The sequence below is a fragment of the Neurospora crassa genome, linkage group IV (assembly GCF_000182925.2).
Source record: "Neurospora crassa OR74A linkage group IV, whole genome shotgun sequence".
Taxonomy (NCBI): domain Eukaryota; kingdom Fungi; phylum Ascomycota; class Sordariomycetes; order Sordariales; family Sordariaceae; genus Neurospora; species Neurospora crassa.
In genome coordinates this window covers 3,018,908-3,032,121 of record NC_026504.1, presented here as the reverse complement: position 1 = coordinate 3,032,121, position 13,214 = coordinate 3,018,908, and the positions used below count along the sequence as shown (strand labels likewise).

General features: G+C 50.7%; 5 protein-coding genes across 5 annotated transcripts; 4 read left to right on the top strand and 1 right to left on the bottom strand.

Moving 5' to 3' along the window:
- Positions 1 to 1,290: 1,290 nt before the first annotated feature.
- Positions 1,291 to 4,008, top strand: NCU06286 (hypothetical protein; the record flags this gene model as incomplete). The annotated part of the gene is made up of 5 exons (XM_957455.1): positions 1,291 to 1,346; positions 1,559 to 1,636; positions 2,301 to 2,321; positions 2,797 to 2,854; positions 2,938 to 4,008. 5 exons carry the CDS (start codon positions 1,291 to 1,293, stop codon positions 4,006 to 4,008), a joined length of 1,284 nt encoding a protein of 427 aa, XP_962548.1.
- A 1,716-nt stretch (positions 4,009 to 5,724) lies between these two features.
- On the top strand, positions 5,725 to 6,288 carry NCU06287 (hypothetical protein; the record flags this gene model as incomplete). Its single annotated transcript, XM_957456.1, has 1 exon — positions 5,725 to 6,288. The coding sequence occupies one exon, from the start codon at positions 5,725 to 5,727 to the stop codon at positions 6,286 to 6,288; it is 564 nt and encodes a 187-aa protein (XP_962549.1).
- Positions 6,289 to 7,732: 1,444 nt separating this feature from the next.
- NCU06288 (hypothetical protein) lies at positions 7,733 to 8,323 on the top strand (the record flags this gene model as incomplete). Its single annotated transcript, XM_957457.1, has 1 exon — positions 7,733 to 8,323. One exon carries the CDS (start codon positions 7,733 to 7,735, stop codon positions 8,321 to 8,323), a length of 591 nt encoding a protein of 196 aa, XP_962550.1.
- A 342-nt stretch (positions 8,324 to 8,665) lies between these two features.
- NCU06290 (hypothetical protein) lies at positions 8,666 to 11,590 on the bottom strand. Its single transcript, XM_957459.2, has 3 exons — positions 11,124 to 11,590; positions 9,707 to 11,072; positions 8,666 to 9,533 (listed from the first exon to the last, which is right to left on the bottom strand). The coding sequence occupies exons 1-2, from the start codon at positions 11,372 to 11,374 to the stop codon at positions 9,935 to 9,937; spliced, it is 1,389 nt and encodes a 462-aa protein (XP_962552.1). The 5' UTR covers positions 11,375 to 11,590; the 3' UTR covers positions 8,666 to 9,533; positions 9,707 to 9,934.
- On the top strand, positions 8,795 to 9,619 carry NCU06289 (hypothetical protein; the record flags this gene model as incomplete). The annotated part of the gene is made up of 1 exon (XM_957458.1): positions 8,795 to 9,619. One exon carries the CDS (start codon positions 8,795 to 8,797, stop codon positions 9,617 to 9,619), a length of 825 nt encoding a protein of 274 aa, XP_962551.1.
- Positions 11,591 to 13,214: the final 1,624 nt, after the last annotated feature.

Genomic DNA, 13,214 nt, shown 5'->3' with positions numbered 1-13,214 from the left:
CAATGTTGGGACCACACACTGGCTGATTGCAGCGGCGTCACAGGGGGTGCTTGGCCCCTTGGTTCCCTTGGCGGCGTGGCCCCTGTGCGACACCGTTTAGTTAAGTTGTCTCCAGTCCTCCCGGTCCCACGCCGACCAGCCCGAGCAAAGGCCATGTCGCGTCGCTTAGTCATTAACCTGCACCGCCACATATGGCACAATCACTCCAAATTTGGCTGAGCCCAGAGGCGCATGATCGGCGGTCTTACTAGTCAGGATACCCTGGCCTCGCATGCATACATTCGCTTGAGCCTCATCAACGTCAATCCATGAGCAGTCCACTCAAGACAAGCAGCATCAATCCACTTTTGACTTCAGTCCATCTGTTTACTCTTTATAGGATGATGGTACTGGTCAGACACTCGATGACAGCATACCCAAACCGGTGAATATTGGAAGTTTTGGCACACGGGTGCTTTGAGCATGTACGAACGAGTCGAATACAGGCCTTCTTTGGGAATCCCTCCACGACAGAAGAAGGACTGCTGTTCCGATAACCCAGCCATTCACCCAGACACACAAGCTGGGTGCATTGCCGATAGTGGATGCCAGCTCCCAATTAACCGCCAATATATCCCTCTGTGGGACTATCATAGGATGAGAGGTATCTCTTTCTTTTCATAGCGCCATCTATGATGGCCTATAAGATGTTTATGGCACCACAACCTAGTCAGCAATCATGGAGATATCGCACCCATTTCTGCCGCACAAGTGTCGTCGGCGTCAGTGCAGTAATGCTGACAAGCGAGAGACCAGCTATAACTGGATAAAATCTGGTTCGAATGAGCAACCACGGTACTTCGCACTCTTGATACAATGTCCAATTTCTTTACCCCTTCGCAAAGGCGCCTGCCGTTCTCCTGGTACGTTGATGGCGCTCAATATCCTGTGCTCTGCAGCCATAGCTGTCTATCCAATACATATGGCCTGAGTGGCAAGGCCTTTAGGTATATACACATCCGCATAGCTTGTATCTGTTAAGTACCCCTTCTCGGCTGGCATCAACGCGCGGTAAACTGTCTGTTATCCAATAAATTCTGTGGGGGACACTCCATTCTTATGAACAAAATCAACCACCGAGCATTACGCGACACGGCCCCCGGTTTGCGCGTACCAGGTAGTTAGAGCATAGATACCCCTAACTTCATGGCAGCTGCAGAGCACTCAGCGCCTTCGCGTCCTATTTCCGTATATGGGGAGACGAAAAGCCGTAAACGAGAAAGAATCACGCCCAACTCCATCCAAACCACCATGCCCAGGCTAAGCGCAGCGTCAAAATTACCAGGACAGGCATGGGGCACTGCGCAGTACAACGTCCAGGGCATAAAACGGACATCTGCTCACTTCTGAGCTTCCTATACTCCACTATCTATCATCGTTACACATATACACCCTCAACATTCGAACTAGGCGTAAGGAAAATATACATGAAGTTAAAGATGAAAGATACGCGCTTCTAGTTGGAATCTCTCAGGTACCGAAATCTGGCGAAAACTCGAAGCAAATTGTTGTTATTTAGGCTCCAGTTGGGGTATGCACATGGCGCGGGAGCTTGGCTGTCAGAAGATATCGAAGAGGTAGACTTTTGGTGTATCAAGTAGGTTATCTCCCCGCTTACGAAATTTTGTGTCTCTTGACATATTCCGTTTCGTTTCCAGTCCGATTTTCTTGTTATTTTCAGTGAGATCTAACGCAATTCCATCCCATCTAAATGTTCAAGCCACATGAGTGTCAGCTCCCAGTTGACCGCGGTGGAGGATGTCATCCATGTATCTGCCTATGGGATCATCTTGGGACGGGAGACAATCTGCTTGCGACACCTCTTGATGGCCTACAAGAGATTAGTGGCACCAATACCTGGTCAGCAATCACAGATATCCCATCCACCACGAGCATGGTTATCGGACTTGACCATACTAATCAGATACGCCCAATCTCTGTTTCAAATTATGGACCTAGGCGAGAGTCGCAAAGGCTAGCGCAGGATTGTACACATGCCGGCAATTGCACCGTCTTCTGCTCAAGTGTTCGCGGCATCCGTGCAGCCAAGTTGGCAAGCGAGCTATCAGTCGGTTCAAAATAGCGCTATAACTGTTTGCATTCTGGTTCGAATGAGCACAAGCGACACTTTACCCCCATTTGATACAAAATTATCTTCTTTTACCCCCTTGCGAAGGCGCCAGCCGTTCTCCTCGTACGTTGACGGCGCTCAATACTTGTCCTGTGCTCTACAGCAATAGATGTCTATTTAATACATCTAGCCTGAGTGGCAAGGCCTTCAGGTAAATATATATCTGCAAAGTATGCGTCCGTTACACATTTGTGGCCTGCGTTGACGCGTGGAAAATTCTCTACGATGAGCCTTCAGCTGAATAAGTTTTCACTCTGATATTCTTTTGTCGTTCTGTGAGGTTCGCCGCAATTCATCCCATCTGAAAAAGTAGGTCTCCAAGCCACACGAGTGTCGGAGAAGAAACCTGGTCTGGGGCGCCACAGTCACTTCCAACAGCTCTTCCATGGGAACTTTTGAGAGCTTCTGCCAAGCTATGCCTCTCCTCAATTTATTTCTTCCTCTCACACAGCACGCACAAACTTTCAACCAAGATTTTGCCCCGCACCACGAACGACGCGAGTGACATACCCCAGAGTTCCCGTCGAGTACTTGCACGCAACTCCTTTCTTCGCAATTCAGATCTACCTTCAACCACTCTTCATTATCAACATTGCCATCGCTTGGCAGCTTGCGCATCTTTTCAGGTGTTTCTACGATCAGATTCCCGGTCGACTTTCTTGCCCTTCGACCCAAGCCGATTTGGTAAGTCTTATTGAACCAACAACCTCCCCATTTGTAAAACGACCTGTCTATCGACAAGATTTGTTTTTCCTTATTACGTGGAGGCTGCCAAGGTGACGAAGATTGTCATCTTCCCTCATCCTCACTCCTACTCTCACTTGACCCCGAGCAACTTATATCTTTACTTGCCTATGCGCTATGTACATCTTCAGCCCACAGTTGTCACAAATGGAGATGCTAACATTACCCCTCACAGAAACATGCCCGGCCCAATTCGTGGTAGCGATAGCAATGGGAATGGCGGCAACAACCGCTACCAACCCTACTATTTTGGCTCTTCGAACGTCCCGCTGCCTCTACGTCCTCGCCTTGACGGTACTCTCCCCGTTGCCCGCGCCGCTCCTCCTACCCAGCCTGACCCCACCAAGCGTTGGAACAAACTCAAGAATTTTATGCCAAAGGTCGGTATGAAGTTCCAGGCCGGATCCACTGTTACCACACGATTGAGGCGCGACAAGGCCATTTGGTACGCCATGATGGATACCCTGCTCTTCTTCAAGGCCAGACATTTGCAAACGTCCTTGAGAGAAATTATGGACATCGCTACGGATGCTGCAATCAAGAGAAAGCCTCCGGTGGACTTTTTCGAGAGTCTCGGTCACGGCGATGGTCTCATCACTGCCGACGCCACGTTGCATTTTCTCCGGAGTGTTCGGGAGAGTCATCCTCTCTCTAGAAGACTGAGCTCTTCGACGTTCGCCGAGTTATTTGCCGAAATTGTTAAAGCCCGCGAAGCTTATCTCGCGGATCATGAGGAGGGAAGTACCGACCAGTATCCTGTTTCCCCTTTGGTGCAGGCGGTGGACAGATTTCTTGCGGTAGCGTGGTTCTGGGATGGAATGGATATTCTTGTCAAGATGGAATCGGAGCATGCGGAACTTGATGATAACGATGAAACCACAGAGGAGCAAGAAGAGATCGACTCTGACGGCGAGGACACTCCCGTTGCTGGTGCCGCTGCAGTGTCCTCACTGGTCGCAGACTTCGATGGCTGCACTATCTGGACTCTGAGCACCAACAACTACGTTGACGATGTTGATCTCTTCGCCGACGTGGATCCCCTCACTGACGAAGAGGAAAACGAGGTGATGGGAGACACACACCACGACTCTTGAGCCTGGAAGCCATGTCTCGTCTTCTAAAGTCCGGATAAAAAGAACGCGGTCGGGTATACGATTGAAAGACTATTGGCAGATAGTGACATTGCATCAGAGCGACAACTGCGTTGGTCTTTCGGCCGGAATGCACCTGCTCTCTTTGCGTCGCCCTATAGCTTGCTGTTAGAGCTCGATGTCGCATGATCATGGGATGTGGTTTGTAACATGAGAAGAGATGTTGTCTTTTATGCATCAGATAGTACTTGTAGCTAGTGTTGATGACGACATATCATCAAAGGTCTAATACCTACATTGTTAGATCGATTGTTGATAAGACAGAAGAATGACAAATGACCATTGCCTTTCACGAACCATCTCTATTACCATGCACAAGTGACAATATGACAAGATAAATGTAGTTAGTGCGTAATACGCTTGATATGGATGTAATCAGACATTAATATCTTGCGGATGTTGCGTCGAGTGTTACACTATAAATTTCACAATTTGCACCCGGTTTTCTCAACATATGCTTGTAGTGAGGCATGATCCTTCATCAGCTTCCTCGCGGCCAACAAAAGCTTTTTCTCCATACTACCTCTATAGATGCAGCTGCATGCAATACACCAATACGCAATACTCCAAGGTACAATGCTGTGATCTATTCGGTTGGCAGACGACTCTGTTCGCGATATATATGTACATGGTAGCATGTGTCACAGGAACGACCAGAACCTGTAGCAAATGTCGTATTATCACTGTGACCTGCGAACATCAAAACAAAAGAAATGAGCAAAAAAGACCAAATAAAAAAAGGAAAAATAGAAAAAAAAATTTATGTGGTTGGTCATCTTGATATCCCAGGGAACCACCCCCAAGATATCCCCTCGAACGGTCACAACTGAAACTACGGTAGCCCGAGCGAGACAAAGTGGGCGGTCGTAACCCCCGTGCACCCGAAAGTGCGGGCCTGGGCAAATATTGAGTAAACAGTCGCCGCCATGGGAATCGAACCCACGACTTTTTGAATGGGTAGTGGTAAACTGTGCGCGTCTGAATTCCATTCGACCAACCACCCGCTGTTGAAAACACGTCCGGGACCGTCCCTTATAAGTGCCTCTACCTCTGAGCTTAGCCCAGTTTAGTCTGTGCCGGGCCGTTCCCGCGAGTGATAAGGTGACTGTCTTTCCCGTTTGCAACTGCACAAGGCACTACTCGTCAGGCAGCCGTGAGTGTGCCTGCCGGTCGTGGTCTGCCACTTTCCTTCCAGTCCGGCTGCAGCCTTTGGAATCTGATCCCCGAGCACGGCACACCTCTTCCTCCTTCCCTACCAGGTTGTGCGCTACAATCTGTAACGGCAGTCTTGCTTTGCGACTCTCAACAGAACATTCGGTCCATTTCTCATCCGCTGTATCTTCAACTTTTGGCGCCACTGCGTGATAGAACGACACTCACGAAAACTGATCTTAAACAACTCCTATCTCCGGATATCCCTGCCTCTAGGTTAGTGCTTCCTCAAACACCTTCTCGTGCAAAAAGAATCAGGCTCTGGTTTCCTCAGGTTTCAGAGCGCATTGAGATGCACACAGTAAACTGCGCTAGGATCAACGCCTATGCCCCTTCTCCGACAATCCCTCACAAAACCCAAAGCTGACTCTAGATTCCCACAGCTCAACTTACCTCAAGCCGGATACCCCCTCTAAAATGACGTCCCGACCCGTCTTTGTAGAAAACATGTCGCTGAAAGAGTGCGTTCCACTTGAGGGCTTCATGTGGCAGGATCGCCCGACCGTACTTCGCAGCCTGGAGCATGACAAGCTTGTTTTGAAAGCATTCGTCAAGAATGGTTTACCCATTTGCCCTGGAAACATTGGCTATGAGCTTAACATTGTGACCATGGTTGCCGGACAAGAACTCGGTTTTTACCGACTTCTTCCAGGGGGGAGGGGGAAGCCCAAGGATATCGGTGGACGAGAGTATCAGTTTCTCTCCACCCTGGCCGAAGATGTCCGCATTGGTCGTCGCATGCCGAAGCACGTCTTCATCGAGTTCTTCCGCGAGCTTGTCAACGCTCGCAGCGGTTTCTTGACCCACCACCCGGACTACACCGGAACTATCTCCTCGGTTGCCGAGAAGATGGACATTTTTCTGAGGAAAACAGAGGGGCACTATTCCGAGGTCGAGCTTTCCAAGCGACTTGAGGAGGAAATCCTGAAGGCAGAGGGTGGACAGGGACCTGTGGCTGCAGAGCAAACTGGAGGAGCGGCAGGAGGTTCAGAGGCGATGGATCTCTCTTAGATCGCCCCACGAGAGAGAGTATGGAAGGCAGTGCAGCAGTCAAGAACACATGAACAACGAGTAGTGGGAGTACGAGAGCATACTGTGGCTTTCTTGTGTTTCTGGTTTTACAGCTGCATAATTCTCATTATGACTGGACCGGGATCGCAATTTCCGTCACGCGACAAATCAACAAAGATTCGACCATAGGTAGAGGTACTTTGTGCTGACCATTGGTTGGCACTTGAAATTCACATGCAATAGGAAGATGAGAGATCATCAAAGAGTTCTTCCAATGGCTCTAGCTCAATCCCACGAGCCTTGATAGGACAGAATGGACTAGGTCATAAGTGAATCACTGTAAATATCCAAGCGAAGTCCCGTTTTACTTTATTGTGTGCATTACAACAGCGTTCTAGTCAAATACTTTTGATGGGAGGCGATGTGATCTTGGTCCAGACCAACTTCGCAAGTTTCACTGACTTACACTACAAAACTATCCTCTCGTTGTACTTCTTAAACCTTTGGAGATCAACAATGATGGTTCGCTCCCCACACAGAAGAAGCTGAGGGGACAAAGATTGTCATCTTCATTTTCCTCCATTGTTGCTTTCCCTAGACCAAGCATCTATCTGCAGTTGACCCCCAGTGACAAGGAGATATGGCACTCTGTCGACGGCGAAATCCTTTTTATCAAGCTCACGAATATTCGAGAGACAGTGGCCGATAAGTTCAACAGGTGTGTGTGTGTCTTTGCCCAGTTCTCCAGCAATATATTCATGGGAATATCTGCCTACTTCGAGTTTTACTAGGAATGATGATAGGACGACAAGCCACAACAGCGAACCTTTCCACTTCTCCATCCCTAGACCCGTCTGCCTGGACAGCCGCAGTCCCGGGAAACTATCAGCCAAGCTGTGAGAGCTAATCATCCGTACCTGTGCTCCTGACCGTTTCCTTTCCGGTGCTGGAGGGGTGTGTTATGTATCGATGTATTCACCACGCTGGTGGCCATCCACTCAGGCCTTTGGGCCGGGATCATTCACTTCCCAAATGCTGCGCCCCACCGGGCTTCCTTCACTTTAGGTTTCCTTCACTTCCTTTCTTCCCTTTCCTCACCTTTCTTTCCCTCAATTTCTCTCCAGTCTACCTTCCCTGACAACAATCAATCACACAAAGCCCATGGCAGCTGTCATACTCATGACTTGATCAACGGTCTTGTTCGACATATCGATGAGCCCCAACAACAGCACTTCATTACGACCACTCTCTTTACAAGAAGGTAGCCACTCCCTTCCCTGCTCGCGTGCGAGTACCTACGCAATTCTACGCTCCCAACTTTTGCGACACCTTTCCTCTTTGCGATATTGCAGTCTCCAACCTCCCCTTGCTCCCATCACTCATTTCTCTACAGCTTTCAGAAAACTAAAACGCTCAGTCGCAGGTGTTACCACAAGCCGCAACCATGGCGTCCACTTCTTGGCGCCCAAACATGACCCTCAAAGAGTGTCTACTACCTATGAGGGGCATGCTGTGGAAAGATCGCCCACACATTCTACGCAGCCTTGAGTACGACGAATATGTTCTTCGCTCCTTTAGAGAGAACTACATCCCCATCGCTCCTGGCAATATTTCCTTTGAGGTGACGATGTGCGTCTTTGTTGCCAACCAGAAAGTTGGCCGTCACCACAAGGCCGTCGACTACGCGCCCGGCAAGGAGTACGACTTCTTCGCAAAAATTTCTCGATTCAACCGCACAGGACGCAAGCTGCCGCAGCATGTCTACGCCGAGCTGTTCCGCGAGCTCATCGCCGCTCGAGTTCGCTTCATGCGACGCCATCGTGATTCAACAGAGACTCCGTCGGAGTTGGCCGTACAGTTGAGTGAGCTGGTCAGACATATGTACGGCCGTTACAGTGACGAGGACTTGTCCAGACGGATTGATGAGGAGATCTTGAAAGCGAAGGAGGAGCAAGCCTCTTCGAAGGGAGGCAATCTTGGAGAAGCAGAGTCAACTGAGCTTTCCAAGGACCTGGAGCCTTCGGCACATGATTGACGTTGCGGTCAGCATGCTCTTAAAAACTGGCCTGATAATTGTACTACAGAAGTATAGTCCAATGCTGGATTGTTCGTTAGCCTGGTACATCAAAAAAGACTCATACCAACCCGCCCTGAATGCCGTAATCATACATGAATATGCGTAGTCATTGGCCAAACACAGACCATAGGATGAAGACTGTGCTTAGGCAATCAAAATTGAATACTTTTAACGCACAACGGGCCTCCGACAGCTCATTCGGCCAATTACCTTTGCGATCATTGTTTCAGGCTCCGTTCGTTTGCACAGGCAAACAAACAAGCGGAAGAATTACCAGTCACACCACTTGACCATATCCTACCAGTCCTGATATTTAAGTTAACGAAGAATCCTGTATCTACCTACTCATTCTCTGCCTCCGTCAGCTACCACAAAGATTCACCACTCTTACAGATCATTACTACCCCAACATCATCACCATCAACAATCATGTCTAATATCAAGAGGAAACCGTTAGACCAAAAAAGCACAATGTCGACACCCGCCACCAGCCCTGCAAAGACGAGCCAACGCGAGACTCTCACTTCCACCACTTCCACCACTCCCATCGCTCCCACCACGAACTCAGATCCAAATCCAAACCCACCACAGCTCCTCGACCTCCCAACCCTTACCGACACCTTCTCCCAAGTGGCCGACAAACTCTCCGCCCTCGCCTCCGTCGTCGCGCAGGGCGGCAGCATCGCCGTCGCCACTGGGTGTACCGCCGCCACCGTCGCCGAGCGCAACGGAATTCCTGGCGCCAGCACCACCCTCTCCCTAGCCGAAGTAGCCGAGCTACGAACTATTCGAAGAGTACTTGATACAGCCTCGGAGGTACATGCCCGTGTCAAGCGCGAGATGCGGCAGTTGAGCAAGCAGCATCACGTGTCCAGCGAGATAGTGCGCGGTCGACTGGTTAGTTTGCAGGCTAAGAATCCCCGGTCAAAGCACCATAGGAGGAAGTTCAGGGGTGGGAGGATAATTAGTGGGAGAGCCGATTCGAATATCGCAGCTGGGGCTGGCGGGTCACAATTTCCAAACTTTAGTGCGGATTTAATCCCCAAAGAACATCGTCGTTCTGTTGGGGACCTCCTGCGGGGTACGTGTTTCGAGGGCGTCCAGAATTCTACGTCCACGCTTGAACGCAGTGTTGCAACGCCCGACTCTGCTCAGACACACAAGTCATCTGTTAAAGGCGGTCAGCAAACCCCAAAGCATAACTTTGGCGATGGGGAGGGGCGTGAAGAGACGGTTGTCTTGGAGGAGAAGTGAGAGCAGCTCGGCGTAGGATTCATGCCTTCTTCAGACTCTCGGGAGTGTCCGCGTGTACGTTAGGAGGAGAAAGAGACCAAGACTCACATAGCTGCTTCCAAGGTCAACAATGTAGCGGCTTCAGCGAACAGGGCAGGAGATAAAGAAGAGTCTGTATATTCCGGATTCAGCGTACTTTGAAACTCTCCGAGGTATATCCAAAATAACGAACAACATTCGGTCATGCTACGATCCCGTCCATAAAACCATATAATTTTGCTGTCTCAATCCCACATATCATCCAACTTTAAAAGCGCCAAGAGTGCCCAATACGTCCTAGATATCGGGCCAAAACGACGCCTCGGCAACCATCAAGCTCTTCCATCTGCCCTCCACTCTCCTCAAGATAGCCCCCTTAGCCGCATTCGCCACCGGGCCTTCTCCACCCGCAGCTTCGAGTAACTCGGACACGGCACCATCGATGATTCGTCCCAGCCGGTTAACAAAGAGTGCAAATTCCACGCTGCTCCAGTTGGGGATGAACTCGTTTCTCAAAGCGCCGCCATCCGCATCCTGCGTCCCCGGTGCAGATCTATCGCCGGAAGCGCTGTTCGGGGGAGGAGGGGGTTGGAACGGCTGGATGCTGACGTGTGGCGAGGAGAATGCGGAAAGCGCTTCGCGGGATGGGGCGGGGGAAGTGACAGGAGTTGTGGTAGTGAAGGTATGCGGAGGCGTTGTATATTGTCTCGGGGCACTGGGGGCGCTGTTTGAGGACGACGACTCTTGGCCTTGGGTGCCAGCGGAGCGGGAGGTGGCGCCCGCAGAATATTTGTTTTGTAGGGATTTAGCATAGGACCAGGCGGCTAAGTAGGCGAGCTCGGTGCCATAGAAGGTGAGAGCGCCTTCGAGCCATGGCAGAGCGGGAGGAGGATGAACTGGTTGCTCCTCTGGTTCGTCTTCATCGTCAGGCTGTGATTCCTTGTCCTTCTCACTCTCGCTGGCTTGCGCGATCTGGTCAGGATCAGGGGTAGAGGGCGGGTCGTCGGGCGATGACTTGTCAGCGGATACGGCAACGACGAGACCGCGCGCGGGTGCTACGGGGATGGGGGCAGGTATGATGGTGGAGAAGAGCTCGGAAATCTGCAGCAAGCCCGGGAGCTTTTGCTCATCGGGAATGGTGAGAACGTTGGCGGCAGGGGCGTGGAGATGGTGTTCGACACTGGTGCTGGTGCTGGTACTGACGCTCTTCGCTGTTGCGGCTGGAGTAGTCAGGTCAATTCTCAAGCCGTAACGCTCGGCAACTTCGATGAACATTCTCTCCTCTCTGCGGACGGCGCCAAGGGCTTCGATTAGCCAGTCCACCAGCTGGGTTTCCCACTGTTCGGGTTCGGCCTCGGATCCATCTTGCTTGGGCGCCGGGATCTTCTGGGGCAAGTCGATGGTGGAAAGAAGCTTTCCGGCGGCGCGGATATAGCTGAAGCGTGTCAATACCAGTTGGGTTTGGGTGACGAGAGAAGCGGCCTACCTATGGATGTACAGCCTGTCGTTGGCGAGCCAGCGACTCAGGACGTCCTTGGGGAGCTCACCCTTGGCGGCTGCCTCGAGAAACGGATGCTGCGTGGCAGTCTGGAATTCGTACCCATACGTTGTCAGGAGGTGTTCGGTGAGGCACCATTTGGGTCGCTTTGGCGGCTGCTTTAGTTCTGTTTGTGGTGTTGGTACCGGTGGCTCAAAAGGTCCCCGTGTTGGCCCAGACTGTGCGGTCGAGGATGCCATTGCGTATGACGTAAATGGCGGGGTAGCGGAGTCAGGAACCGATGGAGACGGGACGGGACGAACGTGGCCGGATGCAGGAGATGCAAATGTACACGAGGTGCAGGAGCAGGGGAAATCAGCGGGAAAAAAGTCTTGTGCTTGAGAATCTGCGGCAATCAGTGTGAGGTTAAGGACATGATACTCAAGCAGCTGTGAACTGGATGGAGGGGGCAGAAGAATATGCAAATCAAGGAAACAGCAAAAGAGAGTCATCGGAATGCCGTGTCACAGCCAAGCACATCCCCCTGTCACGTGGAGCGCCAGTTATAACTTGGGTTAGCGTATGCAACCTCAGTGGAGCGGCGGGTGCGGGAGCCTCCACCAAAATGGATCCAACGACCCTCGTCTGACAGGCATTATTTGCTGCGAGGAGGACATCACCAATGGATCATCTGAGAGGCATGATGAATAGCGTTTTATTCTTTCCAAGCCTCAGCTTGTATAAAGATCTCTGTTGGATCGTGCAACGTGTAGTTGACTTTTGTCAACGCTTATAAATGCCCCAGGCCTCGCACATGCAGGTGTCATTTGGTCCGTGGCATTAGAATGTGGCCTCACATTGCCAGTAGTGCCACAAGGCACGACATTGGCCTGTATACCTACAATGTGCGATGTTGGAATAGAGTCAGCAAGAAATTCCCTATAAAACCATCCGAGGGTCTACCTACGTTCAGCTCGGTGATCTTGAATGCAGGGTGTCCCAATACATATTCGTTTCACACGCATCGCACGGCAATAATAGTCACAAGGGTGGAATGTCCTTGCTATATTGCTAGAGTTGAAACTATAATCCTTCGCGCAAGGAAATATAGAAGGAAAAGGTGCTATTGACAAGATGTGCCTGGTCAGGCAGCGACGAAGTAGTAAAAAAAACCCAGCCTATATTTTCCTAATGATGGGGAACAGACCCGGAAAGAAAAAAAAAGAAAAAGAAGAAGAAAAAGAAAAAAAAAAGAAAAAAAAAAAAACTTAACAAAGGAACGATACTTGACTATGGAGTGTGACAGCATGAACTTCGCGCGTAAGCACAGGATAAGGTCTGCCAACTACATCTGTTTAAAGAACTGGGGCCACATGTGGGAATCGAACCCACTGCCTCAAGGTGAGGGCGCCTCAGGCGCGCCTCAATGACCGCTTAGCCATTGTCCCAAAGTTGCCTTTGGGGTATCGTCTTTGTTGGGGAATTTGGCACTTGACCTTCTCTATATAGGGCCTGCCTGCAGGCTTGGTGCTAGGTAGTTGGCGGTCTCGTCACTAGGCTGGACTGTGCTATGGGGAGTGCGTGTCCGGCGGGCAAGTACGTCCGGCTAGAATGTCCCGGCGGGTCGGTACGTTCCGGCAAGTCTTTCTACCCGCTCAAGGTGGCACAGCTATCGAACTTGAATGTGAAAGTCCAAAGCTCCCGCAGTACACAGCTTCAAGTCTTTTACCATAGGGAGGCTTATCCTAATTTCCTGTCCGTTGACAACCTACCACCTGGTGCCCGGAAGATCGGCTGATTGATTCCCTTCCTCACCATACAATACACAAGATTCACGACATGGTTACCAGGTATGCGAGGATGTAGTATGAAGAAGGAAGGAGGTGATGGGCGCTACGATCCTTCCCCAAATGCCCCTGCATTGGAGGTGTCCCTTAGCGCGGACGTGTTATTTGCAAGCTTGATGTTGTTGGCCAGCTGTGCCTTTTACGGCTATTCAATATGCTCCCGCTCAGTGGCATTCGCTTCCAGTAGGTCTGGTCTTTCTGGCTTCTATTTCCCCCTGTTCGTTCCTACTCTATAGTAACTTCCTTTATGTTC